Genomic DNA, 25,282 nt, shown 5'->3' on the forward strand with positions numbered 1-25,282 from the left:
GCAGCCAGGATTACCCGACATGCACTACGGACAAGAGGTGTGTTGCGCTAAAATAATCGTGACTGCTGTGACACTCTTTGGTTCGGCACTGCAAGGTGAACTAATGGAAGAGCAAGAGCAAAGGGGGCTGCTTCCTGTGTCCGATTCGGAAATACAGTCAACCGCAGTGAAAACAAAATGGCTTCAACAGGGAGCAGAAAATAACATGACAGCTTGCCTTCTTTGACCTTATCTCTGAGGAAGACACAGCTGCTGCAAAGTAACTAGCGGACATTTTAAAACTGCTTCCAAATTTCACTGAGGCATTGCAAGATATTATAGAAAGCATTCACAGTACACACAGAATGTAATCACTGGAAAGAAATGCCATTGAAAGCTAAATACTCATGGTCATAAATGCATAAAAAAACACCACCTACTCCTTGGAAATGCCAACACACTACTGACAAATAAACACATCGTGTCTGTTCCAGTAATTCAGTTCTTGTCCTTCGCACGACCATCACTGATTTCACATCATTTCATGTCATTGTTCAAACTCAAATATTCTTTGAACTGTAGAGAACGACTCTGTATTATTTATTCCTCTTTTGTGTTTGAAACTGAAAGGTCAGGCAGTTCAGAAACTGGCACTGGTGCGTTGAATGTCTATTATTGCAGCCACTCGCTGAACCGCGTTCTGAACCGTCTATTGGCACGTAATTGCTGCAATATCGCTCGATCACAGCAGGTGATTACATCAAATCATGCTGGTTTAATTCTAATCAGCTCCTTCCTGTATTGCCTGTGTTTGCCTCAGCTTACAAGATACAGAGATTCCTGATTTATTGACTTGAACAGCACTGTCGTTCCTTCTCTGTACATACTCCCTTCCTAATTTCCCCCTAACTCTCTCCTGTGCTTGTCGTGGCTGAATCATTTCCTTGCCCTCTCTATGCGATTGATTGCCCGCCACGGCGAGGTAAATTGCCAGGCAACTCTGCCCCTGATTACCTCTTAGCACAGAGTGCAGTCACACCAGCCAGGCCTTGTTAAAATGCATCTCTGGCCCCCTGTTGAACCTGCTTTGAAAAGTAGCGGTTATTATGACTTGCTACAGCTAGCTAGGTCAGCTAGCATGGTGCACTGCGATGCTCTCAGGTAGCTGAGTTTGTCTTTTCTGCTGTAGAACATAAGTGAGGAGCAGTAACAGGTCTATTTCTCTGAACAAAAGGACTTCTATCATGATTTAACTACAATTAACGCGGCAGCGGTAATACATCTGTCAAGCACACGGAGTGATGGAAAGAAACAGAATTGCACATGCAAGCGCCCCGGCAATTTGTTCACAATTTGTCGCGTCTAAGAGCGAGCACTATTATTTGACAACACAAGAAAGGCGAACAATGAGAGTGCGAATGATCTTGCCTCCTCGTTTCAAGTCTTTCAACAACGAGAGAATCAATTATAATCAACAGTAAGAATAATTGTGTTTTTATTATTATTTTTTATTATGCTGGAGGCTTGGAGGAGTGTATGATAATGTGCGTTCTGACTGCATGCTCCAAACGAACACGTTTTGTTTGAAACCGCTCACCGTGAAAGTGCACATGCCTCAATTATCAGCCAGGTTTACAGATAGAGCACTGTTTAAAAGTCTGAACCTCCTTCAGGGTCTGCAGTTTATTGAATTACAAAATCAGTCAAACAGGAAATGAAGTATTTTGTCAAAGATCTTAAAGATCTCTGTTCCCGTCCATTTCATTTGTGTTAAAGACTGACTTGATAAATTACATTTAGAAACAGTACACAAGTCAAACATGCAGGTGTTTTCTCCCTCTAGTTCACCTGTTTAATCTATATGTATATGTATTTTTGTATTATGGAGTCTCCTTATTATTTTTGGATAAGGTAAAAGAACCCTTTCTCCTTGATGTGTAAAGGCTCTAAAGTCATCCATAAGTGACCCTCGTGTTCCTCACTGTGCTCATGTTTCTGAAGCTGAATTCATCCTACACCCTAAAATCCATTGAGATTCCACTGAGAGCTTTTGTCAGCTGAAAAGGCAGCATAACTGCAATCTTAGGTAGACATTAATATTCAAGTAACTACAAGCTGAAACTGAGAACTGCATAAGATATTACATTTTCAAATAATTGACACCCTGATTTCGCAAGGGACCTGCTCACTTACAGCGCTTTTCATGTATTTCAAATTCATTAACTTCATTAAAATAACCAGATTTGCCTTAAATCAAGAATAATGTATAGATCTCACACAAAAACCTTTAGTTCATCTTTAAATGATTTTTTTGCAGAACAAATGATGCAAAAACTGAAGAGGCATGCATACTTCTATATGGTGCTGTGTTCCTGCAGCATGTGCTGTGGGGTTCTCCACTGTCATGTTAGATAATATACAATAACTCCTCTGACTTTACCGCACATGCAGTATCATCTGGCAGCCTCAACAAAAACAGACCCTGTGTCAGACATTGTGCCAGATTATACATTTCTTGTATGTATAAACTTGCTTTCATGATGCATTCCCGCGTGATTTCCATTTCCTGCTTGCAAGTGTATGTGTCATGTAGCTGAGAATGAAGTCGGGCTGTAACGTATGCAAAACCTTAGCCGTGCCAGTACCCAAGGAATGCTCTGCGATAGAAAATAGGCTGTTTCTCTGCATTTTAATAAAGATCAGTCTGCTTATCAAGCCAAGTCATTATTTACAGTTTGCTGTTAATTCATTTTTCGTCTCATATTGAATCCACTACAGAGAAGGAGGGGGATGGCAGCCCAGAGATCGGAGACTGCCAGCTTTGGCTGAATGGCTGCCAGTAACATTTTAAGTTGTTCTAATTAATGTGCAGATACACTACTTAGTTATTTATGATAGAAGATATAATGAAAAATAGAGCTGACTTGTGCAAGTTGTCAGCGTATGTCTCATATGCGTAACACTGCATCTTGTTATCACTAAAACTACAGTGTATTACTCTGTAATATTACAACCGCCTGATAGGAGAAGTACCCCAAGGTTCCTTCCATGCAAGAGAACATGCAGAGGTTAATGCGGAAATAACAGAAGTAACATGCAAGCAAAACATGATTCACTTGAGCTGCTTTTATGTTCGTATATTTGGAAGCTGGGGACCATTGAGCAAAGACCTCTCATCAGCCCCCGAGTATACAGCTTTGACACCTGTTGAAAGAAGTCATCACCTACCATAGACCAGGACCGTGGCGGAGGTGCTCTTGCGGCGAGCGACGATGTTTTTGGCCACACACGTGTAGTTGCCCGTGTCCGCCAGCCGGGCTTTTTTGATGACGAGATTATGGTCAGCCGTGATGAAAAAATTGGGGTCGCTCGCCGGGTTGACAACATCCTCGTTTCTCTGCCACTCCACCTGAAAATATGTTTCAGCGTTCAAAATTCACTGCAGCTGAAGAGAAAGCGTCCCCCCGCCTGACCGCTTCCCGGGCAGCTCTACAGTAATCAGACATGCTGTGGATTACAGATTTTTACATGGACAGGAAAAGCGGTCAGGTGCTTCTGTTTCTGACCATCAAACAGACAAAAAGAACAAATGTAGCTTGCCATGACACTGATACTGAAATGGAATTAATTCATCTATATGCCCTTCTGATTCTTCTCATTTTGTATGCGTGTGTGTGGGGAGGGGTGCAGCTTCTATTTTGTGGCTGCTGAAGCTGTTGGTGGTCTGTGAGTGAAACCCATCGTGATTTGTGTAGTTTCTGTGCCCTCTTGCAGAAGCCAAAACTGATGTTATTCCGTTTTTGGTGTACTCTGAGATTGGCTTGTTTGTTTTCTTGCTCTCACTTGACCCTTGTGCCGTCTCCAGAGTAACTACGGTACGGCAGCATTGTTGTCGGTATTACTGCCAGTTGCGATTCCACATATAATTGGGCTTTCTTCCTCTTGTATGCTAGCCCTGTTTTCTCCCATGGTGACTTCTGCTCTGATGTTCTTTTCTGTTGAACTGCAGTTGGCACCTTCCTTCCTCTTTCTCTGCAAACGGTCCCTACACTGTTGAGCTGTGATTGGCTAGTCTGCCGCTCCTGGTCTCTGGGCTGTCTGAGTGGCTGGCCTAACCTCCTCTTGTGTTGTTATTAGAGCAGTTAGTGCCTATCTGGGACCGGGAGGATGCTGCAGACGAGGTGAAACAGCTGGCCCCAGTCTGGTCCTTTAAACACAGACACACACCACTGAGAGACATGAAGGGAGGGCGAGAGAGAGCTGTGCAGAACAAGAGCGTATGAGAGACACAGTACATGCCGAGATGGCAGAGAGATAGAGAATGAGACAGGGAGAGAGTGAGGCAAATAGACCCATTAATTATGGATAGGCCTTTAGAGATGCCAAACGGGGAGTGAAGCCTCCAAGCCTATCCTGAGTGATGTGACGAGATGATGTGATATACGGCTTCTCAGAGATGTAAGAGAGATAATAAATCAATAATGGGGAATAATTAGAGGTGTAATTTATCCGTACAGGGTTGTCTGTTCCCTGGTGAAGCAGGCAGGGATGTCGGGGGGGCTCATCCTGTGCCACTTTTTGCTCTTTGTCCTCCTGGTAAGGAAAGGGTAAATGGATGCTCGATGTACGCCTATAAATATCTTCTGTATCCGTGTCTCACCTCGGCTTGTGGCACTCCCTCGGGGGGATGGCAGCGCAGTAACACCTCCTGGTCCAATGCCACCTCTTTACCCTGCGGCTCCTCCTCAAAGTTCTTTCTCAGGTCTGAGGGGGGAAAAAACACGAGAAGCACAGCCAATTAGGATATCTGTAAGAGCTTGTGAGGTTTCAATGAAATACTTTGAGCCAGAAAACTTGGCCTGATGAGGTTTTCTAAATTTTGCACTCTTGAAATGTTCATCCATGTCACACTCAAGTTGGCCCCGAAGCCACATGAGGATCGGTGGCACCAACCACGTTGCTTATTACAGGCTGCCTGGCTGGTTCAGAGATGCTTGTCTACTGCCAGAGGGGCCCGGCATCAAGCAAAAGCAATTGCATTACCCCTCACTCCCCCCCCCCCCCCACTCTCCTCTCTCCAGCATCCGCCAGCCTCCAGCTTCCATCTGTATGAGGGCTTGGAGCAGCCACACGAAAACATAGCCCTGAGGCGCCTGGACAAGAGCTCCAGCAAGCCTGGCTGACTGCATGGGGCTTCACATTACATCCCATTGAATACTCTCACTGTTGTACCAAGCCCTGTTATATGTTTGTCCATAAAACCAGCCAGTGAATTACACACAGGTAAAGGGCTGTTTGTATTTGATGAGATAGAGAGGCCGCTGATCGCTGGTCGGTTGGTGCAAATTCGATGTATTCACCCCGGGCTTGGACTCAGAGTGAAGCGATGTCTTATTGCGTTGTGAGGGGTTGAGGGAGGGGCTGTGAGCCGCCGGTAAATTCCTTTAAACAGATGTTGAGCCTGTCCTGACCAATCATATTGGGAGAAACGTTGAGACAAGCAGAAAGTTTAATGACATTGAATTTAATTAAAGGCGATGCAATGGGACTGGAGGTGACCTAAGATATAACAGTCCTGGAAGGCTTAAACATATGCACGTGCATGTGAAAATTGTCATGTGCGAATGTCCGGTGCGTGCACACACAGACACACGTTCTTATAGAAGTATATGTGTGTGTGTCCTTATCTTACATCTAACTGACTGTGTTGAGCTTTCAAACAAGGCTGGATGATGAATGTGTGTTTTCAAAACGTCTGGTGGTTTGGAGACAGCGCTGTGTTGGGCTCTGCCTGGTATAATGCATATTTATGTGGGAATTAATAGGCAGAATGCTTCAAAATACTCGAATGGAAAATGGCGTCTTCTAATAAAGCTTTTCAGGCTGCAGCGAGGGATGTGTCTGTGTTCCCCAGACAGATTTATGATTGCTGCACAGCAATAAATTTCAAATCTGTTTTTATTCCAGTTACTTTCACAGGGATCATTGCTGATATACTGTATCCAGTGAAAAATATGCTCATGAATACTCAAATTTAGTGTTCCACTTTTTTAAGGCCTCCTTCAAGCAGATGCATTACTCTCAGTTTCTCCTTGCCAGGGTCAGAGATTTCCTTCTTCTAAGTGAAACTGCAGGAAGATGATTGAACTAAATTGCAATCACAGTAATACGCTGTGATGCATCAGATCACAATGGCCTCTGGGGTAATTGTTAAATGAAAGTTAGTCCCTCCCCAACCACCTAAAGTGGAAGAAAAAGTAGAAAAAAATCATTTTTCCAATATCCTCTTGTTACAAACTGACATGTGATATGTAAGCGCCTTGTTAGGCAGCGCTGTAATGACACAGCGATTGTTAAAAAAAAGTGCACTCACAAGCAATTCTGATGTACGCTTTTTGGCTCTTCTGGGTTCCGGTGGTGCTCCAGGCGACACACTGACACCAGTACTCATCGAGACCGAAGATCTTCTCCACCTGCTGTCTGGTGATGTCAATTGTCACCTGCATGACTGGCAGCGCTGCAAAGCAAACACAGGAAAAACCGTCAGAACGGTGAATGGTTGCAGCAGAGTGAGCGCAGGTTTATGCCCATCAGGCTCGTTCGACGGCAGGCGAAGACTGAAATGACCATAAATACGTTTCCACAGAAGGAAAACAAATGAGCTGAAGTGAATCCTTTAGTGCATTTTGTACCTTGAACTAAACCGGCAAAATAATTTTAAAAAGCTGGGCAGAATAAACAAGCAGAGAGCCATAATCATATATAAACAGAGTGCTTGTTAACTGAGGAAAATGAGAAGAGAGCCTCACAGCAATCCTTGGTGTAATTTGGAGGGCGTTAAAACAGCAACAGTTGGGAAGGAACAAGGAAGCGCTAAACAAACGCTCTACAAACAAAAATACCCAGCCCGACCTGCTTCTCTATCATTAAATCCGAAAGTTGGGAGAGAGTTCCCAATTTCTGGAGCATTTTGAACAACAATGTTTATATAAGTGAAGCTGCTGTAACGCAGCGCAAAATCAGCTTTGATTCTCTTCAGGAAGAGAGCGAAGACCAGCCTTCTCTAAGCAAAGCAATCACTGGGATGACATTCACCCTGCTGGCAGTGTCTTTTTTGACATTTGAAAAGCTGTCTTACATTTCATTGTCCTTTGACCTTTTTTTCGGGGACCTGTGATCCAGAGGTGTTTTTTTAAATACTGAGCTGCAACCTTGAGCCCTCCTTACTCATCACTGTGATGAGGACTTTGTCATGTTTCCCAGCTTCCAGCTCTCTCTCCATCTCAGGTCCTCAGGAGAGAGAAGTCTTGAACCTTTCGTATGAACACAGATCATTTTACAGTCACAGAGGACACATGCCGCAGACTGACGTAGTAGCACATACAGAGCTGTATATTTAAGTGTCAGCTGAGAGCAGCTCTCCAACTTCCATTTACATAAAAGCACTTTGAGACACTTTCCCACTCCCCTCACACACTTGATCCGTCTGCAATGATCATTTCCCGCTCCAGACTGCAGCTTGACTAAGTGGCACCGATCAGGCCATCAAACCTATACAACAATTACATAAAGCACTTGCGCTGGTGTTCATCAAACCAAAAATGGGGAATTTTTCCTAAATAATCTGAGTCAAACTGTGCATGGATCCGTAGAGGCCTGTGTGTGTGCATGGGAGCCCAGCAGAGACACGAGCTGTTGGGGAGGAAAGTGGAGTGGCTCCATTGCCAACGGCCACACGGTGATAAGTAGCTGTGAGGGTCACTGGCAGACCCCCCATGTATTAGCGTCTAAATGTGGTAGATTTCGCTACACGCTATCACAGCAAATGTGAGTACCTGTGCAGCAACTCTATCCCTGAGGCACCACTCAGAGCGTCAACAAACCTTGTGCTGTGTGCAAGATCTCACCAACGTGCTCGCGTTCACGGTTCACTCACAGCTAATTCAAAAAGGAGAAAAAATGTTTTTTGTATGTTCATGTTGGCTTTAATAATTCAACCAGAAAAAAAAAAAACTGTCCAAAAAGTTGGATTAATTTTCAAATAAAAGGCTTGAGGAATTCGCTCTCATTTACTTACTTTCTCTCAATTCCAGCCAGTCTGTCAGATGTGTGTGTGTGTGTGTGTGTCTGCAGAGAGAGTGTGTGGCACAGGCTGAGAGAGCACCTAAATGCTAAAACAAATGGCTAAAGTAACAAAATGGGCACTACAGAGAATGAACAAATGGAGCAGAAGAAACCCTTCTTCCTTCAACGCAGCAGCATGGCAGCATTTGGCTTTTTTCCTTTCAGAAACTGAAACATGCTCCTCACACAACCTTCGATTTGTCTACATACACTAACCAAAGACGGATATTGGTGCGTTCTTGTTGCATTTCACACATGTCGATTCCATAAAAGCTGGGACGCTGTGTAAAAGGTACATAAAAACATAATGCAATCATTTCCATGCAGTCAAAATCAATGACGCTGATGAGGTAAAACATTAACTATGTTGTCTTTGTACTTTTTCAATTGACTATATGTCATAAAAGATTAGCAAATTATCTGCTGTTTTATTTATGCTTTCCACAGCGCCTGAACAAAAAGTCAGCAGCGACAGCAAATAATGAAATTAAGTCTCTGCGTCAGGACAGTAACAAGTTTTCCTTGGGTTGAGTTGTGTTATTTTGTTTTATATTGTGTCATATGTGAGCGCTCCCTATTATGTTAAGTCATGAACAAAATCCTTCAAAAAAACAAAACAAAAAAGAGGCAAAACATGCTTTGTGAGGACACATGAATGCAACAGTAGTACAGTCGCAGTGTGGAGGAGACAGACACAGAGAGTTAATCTGAAAAGATGCCCCTGAACCTGAAAGTTAAATGGAACTAAATTCTTAGAAACTGTAACAAGCCTCGGAAACATTTGATGGCCCTGATTCACAGTGAGCTCACAGCAGAGTCTGCGTGTGCAAAATGATTTCAAAAAGTATATGTGAATACATTCATTTGAAATTTGGTAATAAGCCATGTTCGCTGCATTGTTACTTACAGTATAAATTCATTTGATTAACGCAAACCTTCCCTCTTCTTAGAGCTGGAGGGTGAAAGGAATAAAGATCAGTATGGAGATGCAAAGCATGAACAATAGCAACCTGAGGTGAGAAATCCAAAGAGGAGCAATTTGAAGCTCTGCTTGCCAGGGTAATTGCATTCTGTTTCCTTATCTCTTCCTGTCTCCATAATTACCTGCTTTCTGTGTCTGACACCTTCCAGTAACGCTGCTGTGAGTCACTCTGTCCAATTTCACTCCAATTAATAAGTAGGACAAAATAATCTCATCACTTTGTGAACAAAATAGGACTGTAATTTTATAGCAATTAATAATGACTGGACAGGCTGCTATTTACTGTTGTTTTCCAAAGTCCACTCCGCTGGGATGGCCGTGAGTAAAACAAAACTTCATGAGCATCACTCAAAGATGACTGATACAACAACCACAGTATTGATTCACGGGAAGCTGCGCTTTCCGGAAACACGGCACTGACACACTTATGACTCAATTACATCAATATCGATTTATAATAGTATGCTAAGCTACCTCCAAGGTGCTAGGAATTAAAAAGAGAAAGAGGAAATTTGCACTTCCCTTCTTGCACAATACAGAGCGTGCACTTAACATTCCTGTTAAACGATAATTAAAACATGACACGATTCCCCCAGCCTTCGGTTTGATCTGCAGCCCATTTATAAATGAGCTCATATCCCAAACCTCAGTGAAATTACTGCAAATTTTAAGAGGTGATTATGTGATTGACACTGTTTGAATCCTGGGCTTACAGCTGGAACCCTGGTGAGTTTATTTTTATTGGAGTGCAATGGGGCAACGTAGTCGGCTGTACTTACTCATAATATTTGGAAAATACACATTTCTAAGCCCTGTAACATTGCAGGAAAATGAAGAGGAACTGAAAAACAGACAGAAGTATGCATGATTGCACACAGACGCAAACAGAATGTACCATCCACATGCAGTCATACCAGCTGAAATCATTAAAGTCAGCTGCTGTCATCTGGTAGTAAATACCACTTGACACTCAGTCTTTGTTTGACTCAGGTTCATGTCTTTTTGTGTTTTCTGACACACTGATGGCAGGCAGCAGCTACAGGTTAAGGCCCGGCTTTGTAACTGCACTTTCAGATGCAAACATCTGTACAAAAGCACAGAGTTACACTGGTGCTTGTAGAAATGTTAAGTAGACAAAAGGCTGCAGGTTTTCAGTGTGAAGTGGTCAAGTTCAAGACTAAAACAGGCAGAATTTATGTTTTTCTGTCACTGCCAAAATAAACTATAAAGCTATAGTAATGCTGTAATATTTCTATGGTCAAAAAATAGTAACTCTGCACTTAGAATACAGAAACTACAAAAACAAATCTGTGTTCACTCTTTCATCACAGAGTAAAGTGGTGTGTTGTGCGTGGTATGTCGAGCTATGGGTCACGAGCGCAGTTGTGAATGGAGGTTTGGATGAGCCACACTGGACCAGTTCAGGATGATGGAAAACACATACTGCATTAGTCTGAAAGGGCTGTGTCCTGCAAGGGCATAGATTTGGTTTCAGAGGAGGAGATGACACACTTGAGTCTTTAAAAAATGTGAAAGTTATGTAAACTGCTACTTTTATGCAATGTGAACAAAGTTATGCTGTGTAACCTGCAGCATTTTTAATGCATTTACTTACTTAATCCTCTTAGCTCCCTGTGGAACAAGGTCACAAAAAGCTCTATGCATTGTTCCCCATCCATGTCTACATGTTGAGTCTCCCCCCGAGTGAAGTTCATCTTGGCCAGCTCATCTGTCACAGCTCTGCGCCAGGTCATTTTTGGTCCTCCAGGTTTTATTCATGCACTAATCCTACTTAAAATCCTGTTTAGTTTCCTTGATAGAGAGCTATATTTTATATTTCATGATAAATAATCTAGTATTTCCACCTTAGGTTTAAAGAGTTCTGTCCTTTGATTGATGGAAAACTGAAAAAAAGTGCTTGGATGGTGGCAGTGCTCTTTTCACTAGTGTCTGCATACAGTCCCAACAACCTCCAGCAATTAGATAGGGTAATCTCTATGCTGCCTGAGAGGCAAAAGCCAGGGCCAAAAAAGGCCCACAACTCACTCACTGCTGCTTGAAAAGATTAACTGTTGTAAGTGCACAGTAATAGATTTAGTGAGTAAATCAAACCGACTGAAACTATAAAAGTGTGAATAAAACAGACGTTGTGTGATTCAGCTCACCTGAAAATACACAGTTCTGTGAATTAACGAAGTGTGACAGAGAGCATACAGAGCTTGTATCTTAAAGGAGCAACCGCAAAAGCGTGCAGGCTGTGTACTCAGGCCTCGAGACACGAAAGCAAACACACTGCTCTGCCTCGAGACTCCCTGAGTTTCAACACATGAAATGGAAGGAAGAAAAAGATGCAGAGTGGCTGGGTTCATGAATTAACTGACCTTACTATGGCATGATGGTCTTCAGGCAGTGAAATACAATACAAGCCAGTGCTACATCCACTGGGACACACACACGCACACAAAGGACCAGCATTTATTGTACTTTATTTATTGTTATTCTAATCTGCAGCAAAGACTAGATAGACGTACACATGCACCCCATTCAGATATGAATAAAGAAGATGAACACTTCACAAAAGGAAAGAAGTCGCACAGAGAGAGACTAGAGCACAGACATCTTTGTGTGTGCGTGTGTGTGTGTGTGTGTGTGTGTAGGATGAATTTCCCCCCGAGCCAACAGGGGCTCAACACACACAGGGTAAACATCATTGGACTCAATCCCGGGTGAGTCGATATTGGGCTTGTCTGAGTGCGGGACTTTATTTTTCTCTCGCTCACTCTTGTTTTCGCAGGCTGTGACCTCAATTCCATAGGGGTCATTTGCTTATCAAAGGCAAGGACTGGAACTTGCAGGTCCTGAGTGTGTGTTCATTGAAACCAAGGAAATTCAATTAGGCAGCATCCCCACTGTGTGTGAGGCTGGGATTCATCAGTGGATATAGGAGGATTAGGGTTGGGTGACTCTACATCAGGGGATTGCACCATTTCAAGAGAAAGAGTTCACAATGGTTGAGGGGAGACATCACAGATGAACGCTTTTAAGACTGCACTGTCTGGACATCCTGGCAACCAGTCAAATGTGTGCTCAAAATGTTTCATTTCCTCCTGCGGTTCTTCTTTGTACTGGATGGCATCAGTGTCATCACCAGCACCACGAGTGTCCAGGGCTTCTTTTCAAGGAACCAACAATGCGCTCTTCCTCACACCATTTACTTTTTACCTTTTTCTACATGAGCAACATCCTGACACCAAGCCAAGCTGTCACAACACACTTGTTGGGATCAGTCGAAAAACACAGGCACAAAACGACCAGCGCAATATTTCCATGTGTAAATAATCCAAAGTTAACCCTGGGTCACAGAGCCAAGGGCGTAACTGCTTTATCATCAAGTCTCCAGACTTTCATTACCATGTAAAGCAGTGCGGTGATGGGTGGCCCATGCTACCTGACATGGAGAGCTGAGAATGGCAGGTGGCGCCACAAGCGTCTGTCTCCAAACAAGGATAACGTGGCCTTCTGAGTGAAGCATGGCTCTATTAAACAGGAAGAGAGATGGGAACAGGAGAGGGAGGGGGAAGGCAAACAGAAGCCCTGAGTTCACAGGGAATACAGTAGGCAGGCCCCCCATTCAGGGATGTTGGTGAGGTTGCGACTCGAGTCAGTGGGACAGCGTTCTGGGTCAAGGCTCTGCCTCCGGTTATGGCCAGCTTTTCAAGAGCTTCTTTTGATTGAGCTGTCCATTTTCCACAATGAATGCACGCTGCAAGGCCCCTGCTGATGCTCTGAATGTCGTTACAGATTATTCATGGCTGACAAACAGGCGAGCAGGTAGCGCTCCAATCAATCCGGCTAGGTTCAGGCCAATGCCACTCCAAGGAGACTCAGGTGGAGCCTCGACGGTGGAGTGAGAAGAGTAAATGGTGCAGGACAGAAGAAATGCTAATGAAAGTCATGAGCTAACATGCCTGTTTTGAATTTTACGCTTCTCTGACTTAGGGCATTTTCAGATGCACAGTTTGCTGGCTTTGTTCCTTTCTTCAGGGACCAAAGTGGCACATTTGTTGCATTTTCCCACTGGTTCATTTGTGTCCACACAGCAACATTCAAGGGCGGTCCAAAAGTTGCAACAAATGACAAACTAAGCTCTTCTCTCATTGGTCAGAAATATTACACCTTTGTTATGAGCATCAGCAGTGTGTATTGGTAAAGCTTTTCATTGTGTTTAAGTGATTAATATGTTAAACAATGTTCTGATGCCTCCTGTTAGAAGACGTGCTGCTTCAAGAGTTCACTGTTGGAAATGGGCTCTGATGTTTGCATACCACCACACACTGCCCCAACAACTGATGGTGCATCAGTAAACTTGATCAGGTAGCTGTATCAACGTGAAGCGTCCACTCAGGCAATGCGCATGGCAGTTGTTTTGAATGGTACAGTCGATTGCGTTCTGATTGCAAAATGCTCCAGAGATTGAGTGGAGGCGAGCTGAGACCACCCTCTCTGAGCAATTTCTGCCCACCTGTTTTGTCCCTCGAATCTGAATACGATTGCCGTGTTCACATATGCGCAAACAAACCACGCTTGGTTCATTTAGGCAACTAGTCAATTGGTCCAAATTACCTAGCGTGAATGCACCATAAGTGACGGAAAGTACAGGTCTGTTTAACTCTTTAATGGTTCCACCCAGAAAAAGGACTTTGACACCATCAAAAGGTTCATGGAGTGATTTTTTCATATTGAATCTCTTAATATCCCAGAGTGTAGAATCACATCATTTACATACGCATTATGATGAAATGTCATTTTTGTAAAGTAAAGACAGCAAATAAAATAAAATGAAAAATATGAGTGGGAGTCAAATAAATACAACAAAACATCATAATCTGCAGTTAAATGGTTTGAGCTCAGTACTAACAACGAACAATAGCGTATGTCATCATCTGATGGCCCAGAAGAGTGAGATCTTCTCTCTGCTGGAAGTTTTGCCGCCATATTTATCACTGACACAACACCACTCTATGTGCACACAGGATTTCACAACAATGCAAAGTGCAGTACACATAAATGATGCTCAAACTGTGTTTTCAGTTGCACAGGTGTTCACAGGTTTGGAACGTGATAATGAATTGAGTCGAAACTGGATAGCTTTTCCGTGTTACCGAGCGCACACATGACAGACATTAAAATTAGGTTTCCATTTATGTTTCACATTTATATCTGGTCGCCAGCCACCATAGAAAAGCCACAACTGATTACATCAAATGGGCATTAATTCAAAGCAATGGATTTTTCTATTTACACTGTCCCTCCATAATTAGTTTGCCTAACCTTTCCTTAATAGCACACACAGAGGCAGTGCTGTGATTTACCACAGTGCCCTTACCAGAGTGCCCTTGTTGTAATTACTCTCCATCCAATATGCTGACCCCGATGATTGGCAACAGCAGAGTGTTCTATATGCCACAGTCTTCAGGCTGGGAGTGACTGGGACCTGCTCCTTTATCTCCCACACACACCTTGTCCTGCCTCGGATGAGAACACGTCGGAGGTGAAGGCCCTGAGCACTTTGCTTCTGCTTCCATTACATTCTGCAGAGTGGGAGGATCTGATAGAACGTTACCCACATGAAAGCCCTGATAATTTGCTCAGGCTAACATGTTTCTGCCCCCCTTGTCTGACATGGCCTTGGGCGCCGAAGTAAATAAGGAAAACTGCTTCAGGTAAGTCAGCCTGGCTCCCATCTGCTTGCCGAGCGCTCCGTGCCATACAAATTGCATTAGGGTTTTCCCCTCCCTACGCACGATCGGCTGGTGCCTCTTGGGCCTTTGGCCGACAGTGTTGTCCAAGTCAGAAGGCAGAGGTTTCTGGTAATCCAATGAAGGTGTGTGGGCGAATGTAAATATTCAGCGCAACAACAAACAGCATTCAGTAAACAGCCTGGGGGAACACAGACTACAAAAGTCTTTCAACAAAACTCAACAATTTTTTCCTTCAGTTTTTGGAAGTACTCTGACATGCTGAAACATTTGTTCTTATAATAACAGACACTATTTGTGGATAACGGCTCATACTGTAACCAAATGAAAATAATGATTGTATAAGTATCAAGTTTTAATTGGCACTAATTAGCTCTCCAATTAGCATGTCGTATAAAGAACTAAAACTGCCACTACATAAAGAAACTGCAGTGTTTATTTCTCTTTCTATTTGGAACCAAATGCACCAATAAACCTGTTCACGACCTGTTCGTATTTGTCTCATTTTAAACACCGGGTGCCAGATAAGAAGACTCCTCTGGGGAACATCAAGGGATAATATTTAGAGTACTTCAGTGATTAATTGAAACAATGATTCATTCATACGCAGTGCACAACACAAGACAATGTTGCAGAATTTGAGAATATTTTAGCACATACCTTTCAGTCACACAAAGCCAGCCAAATAACCAAGGCTGAGGAGAAAAATCAAAGCCAGGCACTGACTTTAAGCATCGCGAAAACCTCCAAATAGTCTCAACACTGTGCTGCAATGTGGATACAGAACTTGTGTCTCAAGTCTTACCTTCCAAATGACGCCGAGCCGACAGCAGCGGCTGAAATGCGACACACTAGGCAGCCACACATACAATAAAGCAGCATCTTCTGATAGAAACGCAAGAATGGATTGATCTTAAAAGAATAATACCTGGAAAATGTTCACAGCCTCAATCTGTAATCTGTTTAAATCCCCCACTTGCCCCAATGGTCACATGATGTCGAGTCTACGTGGTTCTCATTCCAATGCGAGCCGTGATGTGAGTCCAGAATCAACAACGATGTGATGCATGAGGGGATGAAGCGCGGCAGACTGAACATGGATTGAGCCTTTAAATATTCATTCCTTTGTTCAAATGTGACCGTATTCATTATTAATACAGTAGATGCAAGACAGAGAATTGTGGACTTTATAAATAACCTGACGCGGAAAACCGAGAGAGTGGAGTGAAAGTATTTTACAGAGTGGACCCCTGAGCTTGGTTTCATATTAGAGGTACCAGATGTTAGGGAGTGGTGTTGGAATAATGATGCAGTACTGAGGATTTTAAATTTTAAATTTTGATTAGAAAAGACATGAGATATGATGTTCCAAACATTTCAAGCAAAGATCACACAAAGGGCCGCAGCTAATTTCCATTCTAATACAGCATAAGATGACAATTATTTTCTTGATTAATCGATTGTGTCTAAAAAAGGTCAAAAAGGTCAATCACAGTTTCCTGGAGCTCAAGGTGACACATTTACAGTGCTTCTTATATCCGACCAACAGCCCAAAGCCTTAAGATATTCAGTTTACTATCATATAAGACAAAGAAAAGCAGCAAATCATCACATTTGAGAAGCTATAACCAGTGAAAATTTGGCATTTTTCCTTGAAGTGACTCAAATTTGGGGATTTAGCTGACAACAAACAACACGAAACCAGAAATTTGCCAAAAACAAAAACAGCTTTTTCTTCAAATTTTCAAAGCCATATGTTGAATTTTCAGGTGACTGAATAGTGGAAGTGCAAATCTCTGCCACTGCTCATTAAATACACGTTGCTTTCATATTGCTTGAAAGGCAAAAGAAAGAAAAGACAACAAACTTCAGAAAACAAACTCTTGCTCTAAAACAATGTGAACAAATGAATTATTAATATGAATTGCAGAAAATCCTCCGGATTGCGTCCTGATGGCTCCCAGACCAAGACTGCTGCTCTTGTTATTGTCAGCACGCCTCATTGAACACCTGCTCAGATGAAAAGGTTTCCTCAAACAAGTGTGGCTACATCTCTGCATTTTCTTTCTTGTGTGTGTGTGTGTGTGTGTGTGTGTGTGTGTGTGTGTGTGTGTGTGTGTGTGTGTGTGTGTGTGTGTGTGTGTGTGTGTGTGTGTGTTCGTGGTCGATGCCTTTGACCACACGACACTGAATCCAGAAGCGTTATATGTGGGCAGAAGCATGCTGATAATTGACTTGGGTTTTTATTCTCTGAAACCATGAGGCAGAACATATATTTGCCTGCTTGTTTTTTGCTCTGACACCCACCTGACCTGAAGTCCAGCACACACACACACACACACACACACACACACACACACACACACAGTCCAACCACAGTGTGCTTACTGGAGACTGTAGGATTCAGACAATACAGGTTGAGATGCCTTTGGATTTAAAAGCAGCATCCCAGCTGCCACTCACCTCTTATTTGTGATGCTTCCAGAGAAAATAGTCTATGCGACTTTTCATACTTTACACAGCACTTCATGAGGAGATTGAAGCCATTCTTCTTCTTCCCTCGCTACATAAAATGGTGTTTTCTCTACACCACCACTATCCCATACTCAGGACACCCCGCAGCTTCTAGTTGAAAAGGAGGAGAGCGGTGAGCTGATGCTTGTTCGAGGAGTGTGTAAAATACCTATACTGAAAGCCTCCTTGGGGCCAAACACACAAAGCATTAACTGTCAACCACTGAGTTCCTCTGCCTATCAAAAATCTCCATGGACTATTTAGCTGTCAGCTCCCTCACTACACCTCCCAGCTCCACTATTTTTAAACGAATTTGAGCAGAGCAGGTGTTGACTGACACCGCAAACTCCCACTCTGCCGCCGCCTGTCAGCTGAACACTCGTGGCTTTGATTTCCGAGGGAGGCGGAGCTAAATTGAAAGATAAAATTATATCAGAGTGAAGAAACGTAAAATGAGGAAAACATCACAGTTCATTGGCTATAATCAAAATAGCAAGGCTGGGAGGAAGCGTTCCCGGCTCTTTTCTGCTCCGTTCTGAATCCCACCGTGTTAAATCGGCACATTTTGAGGCACATTGTGGAATCTAAGCACATTTGCAACTTTGGCCTCTATTTGCTCGGAACAAGGGCGGCACAAGTGGCCTCGGTAATGCATGTGCTGCATTTCATTGCAGCATGAAGACCACATTTAATTCAGACGTCTCGGCACAGGGAGCTTAGAGCTACTGTTAGACGTATCCGAGCAAATATTTCCATGTAGCTCGGAGGACCAAACCGCTTTGCACAAAGGTACACAGACGACTGCGCGCCTGTGGAGATGTAGTCGAACACGCGTTTTACTTAAGCATTCAGAAAATTCATCACTGGCAGAAAAGAACTGACAATCGAGCTAACTATAAAGGGAAGAATCTGTGTGCTTCTGTGTCAGTTTGTTGATTTTCTCGACAACCTTTCATCCGATCGACTTCACACTTGGCAGGTGTATTGCTGGGGACCAAAGGAAGCGCGGTGTCAAGTGTGAAGGAGTTTGGATGAGCAGGTCTCCAGAAACATAAAAAACAGAAACATTGCTCTGCAGGCACGAGTTTAAATGACAGTCTGTGACAACTATAGGGCTGCGGTGACTCACTGACATCGATCAGGACAGCGGCGCATCGCAAAGATGGCCGCGCCCGGTCAAAGCATGCCGCAGCTAAAAACCTTGCCCTCAATCATCTAAAGAATTTTACACAGAAACCAGACAATGTGGTGCTCTGTAATTGGAAATGGCTTATCACAGCAGTACAACTGCTATGCACAAACACTTGAAGCGAAGCGTCCCGGAGCGCTTTGTCAAGATGGCAGTGACAGCAAGACAGTCACAGAACCATACTGTTTAATTTTTGTCCCCACCCAAGCATGATATATTAGGACTATCAACACATGGAGCGTGTTTCTGCTAGTAGCAGTCACTCCCTGTGTTAAAAGTCATTTCTGCACTGCTGCTGTTATGGAAATGTAACGTTACACCATTTGTCATCAAATGTTGTTATTCCACCGTTTCATATCATCTGTTTACTTGGACGGCTAAATTTTAAGTCAAGCGCTTCAGTAAAAAAATAGATTCTCCAGTTCAAGGAAAGGGTTGCAATGGCACACAGTGACTCAGTGAATCTGTGTGTCGCAGCAGCCAACAGTCCTTTGAATTTAAGGTCCAATATTTTCCACATGAAGCCTCTGACAAATGGGGTCTATTATTTGTTATTATCATAACACAGCAGTGGAAATTAGATGATGATGATTGAATAAAATACTTAAATATTTATGAGACAAATCAATTAGTCAATTAAATGTCATTTTATAAATAAGCAGAAAAAAAAAAAGATTATTGATGATTTTGGTGTGGCTCATGTTTTGAGAACACCTTACACTAACTTTCAAAACCGTCTAAAACTGGTGGTATATTGGAATATTGCTGTGTTGTTAATAAAGTTTTAAAAGTAAAAAAAAAACAAACAAAAAAAACATGGTGGCACATGCATGCGTCTAAAGCTGTGGGTCTCGAGCTGTGGGGGCGCTCTGGCTCTGCAGGTCAATGATATTGAGAAAGTACCAGAGGCAAAGCAATCAGCAGCTCCAACGGGCACATTTTGAACTGAACTATGGCTCTAGTTATTTAAAAATGATGAATTCAACATGATCACACTGACTTTTAAAAGCTTTGTTGCACATACCATGGCGTGCGCCGCATATGCTAAGTACAAAGACGGGCTTGAAGGACTGCATTGATATCATGTCTGTCTTTACCAGAGTGGGTAAATAAATAACTTGAACTACTGTGAAAGAAAGAACCACAAAGACGGCTGAATGCATTCCAACTTTCAGCAAGGGCACAGCTTTTGTGAGACTGACAAACACGAAATTACTTTGGAGAAAGCAAAGCACGGGGCTGACGCGGGATATATTTTGGTGGGAGGACAAAGGCTGCGCGCGTGGGAGAATGGAACGCCAGCGTTGTTGTTTGACAAATGGTAATTATCATTCACTTTTGTTCCACTAATTGCAGTTAATTTCAAAATTCATAATTCCTGCATGTCAAGACCAACTTCAGAGGAACAGATCCTATGTGCTCCAAATTTCCAAATAAAAATAGGACTTGCACAAAGCGGGAGAAACTAAGAAGTGCGGCCTTTGTGTGAGTCTATCGGCGAGATCAATCAGCACAGCTGGTTCGTTTTTAATTCTGCCTGCCTCACTTTACTCCCACTGCTCCGAAACACACTTGAAATTGTCAAGGCCAGACAAACACAAGCTTCAATTAAATCCACTTTGACTCCCTTCACACTCGGAGGTGCGTTGCTTTGCTTTGAGAAAGGTGTGCCTCCACACAGACACGCACACACACGCCCACACGCACGCTCGGACGCAGACACTGTGCTGACCTGCCTGAGAAGCCTAATAGAACACGCTGGCAGATGTGTCACGGGAACAATTCACCTTGCCATCTGTTTTGCGGCGCTTCATCGCCAAATCCTTCCCTCTCTGTCCCGCAATCAAGGACAGAATGAAATACAAGTCCCATTATGTGGAAGCGGCTAATAATGCATTATCAATTAGTCCCCTTGGCTACTGATCGATGCTTAGCAGGTGGTACAAGGCCATTTCGTTCATTTAGGACTATATTGTCCTCTTCCCCTGATTCTCTTATTTCCCCCTGTTCATTAGATCAGGCTCGCAGGCCTATCAGGTTTTGCTTAAATTGCAGCAGGGCCGTTCTTCAATATTCCATTAAAGATCATGTTTAATTACTGTTGTGCTGCCCCAGCGCCATTAGGAAGACTCTTGTCCTGGATTCACCTGAATTTTGACGATGTGAGCTGCTTGCTGCTTTCATATTTTACTAAATGTCACTCATGTTAAGGGACCCCCTGTAAGCCTCCTGTAAAGGTAAAAGGTATTTATCAGCATCCATGTTGTTGACCTATACAGGCTGGGAGAGAGGAGGAAAAAATGTGGACTGCAGCGACAGGGGGTGGAATTTGGAGGGAGAGAGGTGATTGGCTGCTATAATACCACAGATAAGTATTGTGGTATTAAAATAAAGGTTACAGATCATTTCAGCTAAGCTGAGCTTATCTCCCCCTTAGATCAGAAATTAAATATGTCATCACATTACAATCCAGGATCTAGTCAATCAGAAAATACATATTTCATACAAATGAATCCTCGCTGGTGTGCAGGCGCAGGGGTTAGCCCTGTGGTGGCATAACAGATTATTAGTTATATTCAGAAAACTGATAGATGGTTTTAAAAGATTTACCGACGACGTCACAGGCAGTATTTAGACTTCAAAGGATTGACAGAGGACAGGAGCCGGGGCTGATAAACCTGGGGGTTGTAGGAAGGGGTTATATTTCCTTATAGAGGTTTAAAATGATACCTGGAGTATAAAAAGGAGACACATTGAAGAGTTTATGGATACGGTGCACATGATTCTACTGTAAACCCTAAGAAATTCACTTTCATCAAGTAGAAGGCAAATGTGTAGCGTTTGATTATTTTCTCCATCTTCCTCTGTTTTCATTGTAGAAGCATTGTCGACATCCGGTTCAATCAACAAAGAAAATATAATCTCCCCCACATCTTTATCAGGCAGTTGCCGAGGTTTATTGAAATAGGAATGTGAAATGCATGTATTTTCCACCTGAGAGGGTTTGCTGCAGAGGTGACAACGCGACGCGTGGATCAAAATCGTTTCCATCAATGCTGGCAGATGAAACGCAAACACAATCAAATCAGCCTGGCCCATACAACAATCTTCCGCTCAAATGCCAATCTCCCTTCTCCTCATCATGCGTCTGATGAGAAATCATAGTGTGGGAGAATCTCCTAATCTATGCAAACACACTGTCAGCATTGATTTGTTCGGAGGGGATATGTCTTTATTAGGACTCGCCAGACGTCTCCGTTTCTCCGGTTCTATAAAGGATGACCTGGGACAGACAGCGAGCCGGCCGGGGCTTTGGAAGCAGTCACAGCCATAACAATTGAGATAAGTTACTGAGGACAGGTAATGAGAACCGATAGACTCGAGGATGGATCGATATCGGACATTGATACCAGGAGAGGAAGGACAAATTGTGACATCTCTTTCTTTTCCCATGTTCAAAGGAGCTTTTGAGACATGTGGCCCTGTGTGTATATGTGTGTGTGTGGCGGGGGGACACTGATGTGTTAGAGGGGGTCCAAAGCCTTCACCGAATATAAAGGGGCTCCAGTAACTGTAACAGCAGTGCAGCTCTTTTGTCCTTCCTGCACTTCAATAAACAGACCTGTCTGATGAGGGCAGAGGTCACGTCTTTTGTAGTCGCTTATCCACATGTCATGTTTTCTGCCTCCTGAGCTTCGACCACTGAGCCGTCTGACTGAAACAAGTCTGCACTTCAGACCTGGGTCAGTTATTAATTTATAACCTTCCCATTACTTTGACGTTTGGTCTGAGTCTGCCGGGAGCGGAGCTTGCTGAGTACTGCCTCTGCCGTGCTCGGGCAGACCGCTCCACCTCTGAAAGCAGCCGCATTTCTGATCATCGCTTCAGCTCGGTTCCGCCGCGTGACGGTGAAGGGATTATCGACTGTGGCTTCCGCTCTCTTTGATCGGTTTGTTTTCCCCATTTGATAACCTTTAGTAACGAATCCATGCACAGAAGTCATTAGGATAGCGGGAATCCCTCGACATTCGCAGCGGAGATATCACAGATGCAGACGAAAGGTTGCGCTGCTGATCAGGCGTGCATGCGGAAACAGGCAGTCTGGTTTGACTTTCAACTTATGTTGCAGACGTAAGTCTCAAAATCTGTTTCTCACTCGCAGGAGGTTATCAGATTTAGCGGTTTTAAATAAAACAATTACTTTAAAGATTATGAGCAGGAAAATTCACATTGCGCTATTTGTACTTTAAATGAACTAATCTTGATATGACTTCATAGCTCGAGTGGGTGTAACTGTCTATCAGAGTGTACATGTTATCTTATACTGTGGTATTGACACATGTTGGGATTGGTTAATTAGTTAATCCCGTTGGTCAAATACCCACAAATCAAGCTACATTGATGCAAATATAATAAAACCCACTGTTGCCATAAAGCTGTCCTGCTATTGATTGATTTCATTACCCACACCAATCTAATACACCCAGAGGTGTTGTCTCATGGTGTATCATCGTATTGCTCAGTGCTATTTGAAGAAATGAGAATTATTATTCTACTCAGTAGATTTAGATAAATTTAACCTTCTTCTGCTCCATGCTGTGGCCATGATTCATCTTTATCTTTGATACTGTGAGCATCCAATAAATAAAAAAATTGAATCCTGAAGTGGGTAAAAGAGCCCCTCTGTACGCTGCTCCCTCTGCCTTAAACCTTATGCAGTTACTGTAGATCTAAAATAGCTAAATTTGGCCTCTTTGTGTATTCAAATCATTGCTGCACAAACTGGGTGCTCTCTCTCTGGCTTCTGATGTTTTGGGGAATTTTACACTCTGAGTGTGTTTGTCTTGGTTATTGTTTTGTATCAGCTTGTGTTAGACAACTGTTTTCGGATTAAATCTTTTGCACAGTTGTATTAGAAAAGATATGCATTTATAATCCTGTTTCTGTTTAACTCACATTTGTGGCTTAATTACAAGGTTTAATATAAATAAGCATGTAACCCTTACTTTTCCCTGACATGTTTAATGGATGGTTAAAAGGCAACTTTACAGGCTGAGCAAATCTTGCAGGTTGCAGTCTGTTTTTCTTTGTTAATGGATAATTAAGCTCTCACACATGCAGTGCTAAACCAATAGCCCAACTCTACCCAATCTATAAGACTATATGGCTATTACACAATGCTAATACATGAATGGTAGTTTGAGCTATCAGTCTGCCTCTTTACTGCCTAATCAAACTGTACGTGTGCTTCACTGCTGAGAGGCCACTCATCCATCAAACAGCCAAAAGAAGATTATCATGTCGAACACAGAACAGCAGAACGTGTGAAACCATCTTTAGCAGTGGCTCTTGACTGTGATTTGCCTACATGTCATTTCTATTATTTTATTGTTGGAATTAAGAGCATTAACTCCATCTGCGGCTTTAATTTACATAACAAAGGAACAAGTGTCCTTGATGAGAATCCCAATCAGTTTGAGCGCGCCAGCCGATGAAACCGAGGCTGAAATCTCAGGGGCTTCTTGACTGTTGCTGGCTGGTCACACGGGTGCACAGTGTGTACATCGCTGTCTTTGTTAACAGGAGGAACAAACATGGATTGTGCTCAGTGTGAAGCACAGGGGGAAGAAAAAGAAACACAACCACTGTGAGTCAGGTAGGAAATGTCTCAAGTTTCTTTTAGAGGATTGGGTTATTTTGAGAAGGTGATTTTTCAGAGTTACACTGGGTATGGATTGTCAATCAATTTTTGTCAACTTGGGCAGGTCTCCAAACTCCTCCCTCCTCCCTCCTCAAGGCACGATGTTGATATCAGGCAGCTTCTGGAGTGACAGAAGTCCTGGTTGCCTGGCAACAGGTGCGAGTTTCGAGTCTGGTGTGACTGTGACGACCAGGGTGAGAGGACGGCCTGAGAAGCCTGTACTGCGCGTGCACACACACACACATGCAGCTTTACCGTGGTTGGATATGTGCGCCTCACATGTTTCTTGCAGGAAAGGGGGGATTAGAGGGAGCCATCAGTAAACTCCTCGGGGCAGTGCTGACATTAAACAGCACAAGTGTTTGAGAGATCAATGTGGGTACCTTGGAGCAGCCATACCTCTGGACAACCACGTGTCCTTCATGACTGCACAGCACCACATATGAAACATTCATCATCAAAGGCAGCGGGAACACAGCGTGATGTGGAGAGCAGCGAGGAGGCCTTGGAACTTCACAGGGTTTCTGAAGACGGAGCCCCTCCGCTGCTGCAGGGGTCTGCGGCACCCCGCCATGACAGATTTGTTTCATAGACAAATAAATGCTGACTATAACGGCTAATAACCACATGGCAAATGGTCCATCATCATTAAATGTTGGCAGAACACCGTTGCATTGGTAATGTGATGTTCCCATAAACCCGGTCGCAGTTTATTGGGCACATCATGTTCTTGACAAAACTTGCTGTTGACAAAGCGCAATTCATTTTCCCCGTATCACAGCTAAGCCGCCGGCTCCACCACGTCTCCCACTGCAGGCTGCATAAAATTCAGAAACAACTAGTATCATAGAATCTGTGTGTTCACACACACCTAAATAACCAGCTTAATCCGAGTTTACATGAACCGTAGTCACCCGCATGATTTATTTTTTTAGTTTTTGACATCGCAGTGAGAGGACAGGCAGGCAGAGAGGAGCTTTGCTGTGAATATGTCTGAATTTGAAAAATGGTCAAACAGTCAGTGGCGCAAACAG

The 25,282-nt window shown here is 43.3% G+C and overlaps 1 protein-coding gene across 4 annotated transcripts in view; it reads right to left on the reverse strand.

The window, feature by feature from the left end:
* Positions 1-25,282, reverse strand: part of unc5a (unc-5 netrin receptor A) — a 122,179-nt gene that overhangs the window by 32,166 nt on the left and 64,731 nt on the right. For all 4 annotated transcript variants that reach the window (XM_070962375.1, XM_070962376.1, XM_070962378.1 and 1 more), the window contains exons 3-5: positions 6,353-6,496; positions 4,640-4,743; positions 3,208-3,388 (exon numbers count right to left, since the gene is read on the reverse strand). In XM_070962375.1, coding sequence (XP_070818476.1) covers positions 3,208-3,388; positions 4,640-4,743; positions 6,353-6,496 — 429 coding nt within the window. The remainder of the gene's footprint in view (positions 1-3,207; positions 3,389-4,639; positions 4,744-6,352; positions 6,497-25,282) is intronic.

Source organism: Chaetodon trifascialis, chromosome 5 (assembly GCF_039877785.1).
Source record: "Chaetodon trifascialis isolate fChaTrf1 chromosome 5, fChaTrf1.hap1, whole genome shotgun sequence".
In the NCBI taxonomy this organism is placed as follows: domain Eukaryota; kingdom Metazoa; phylum Chordata; class Actinopteri; order Chaetodontiformes; family Chaetodontidae; genus Chaetodon; species Chaetodon trifascialis.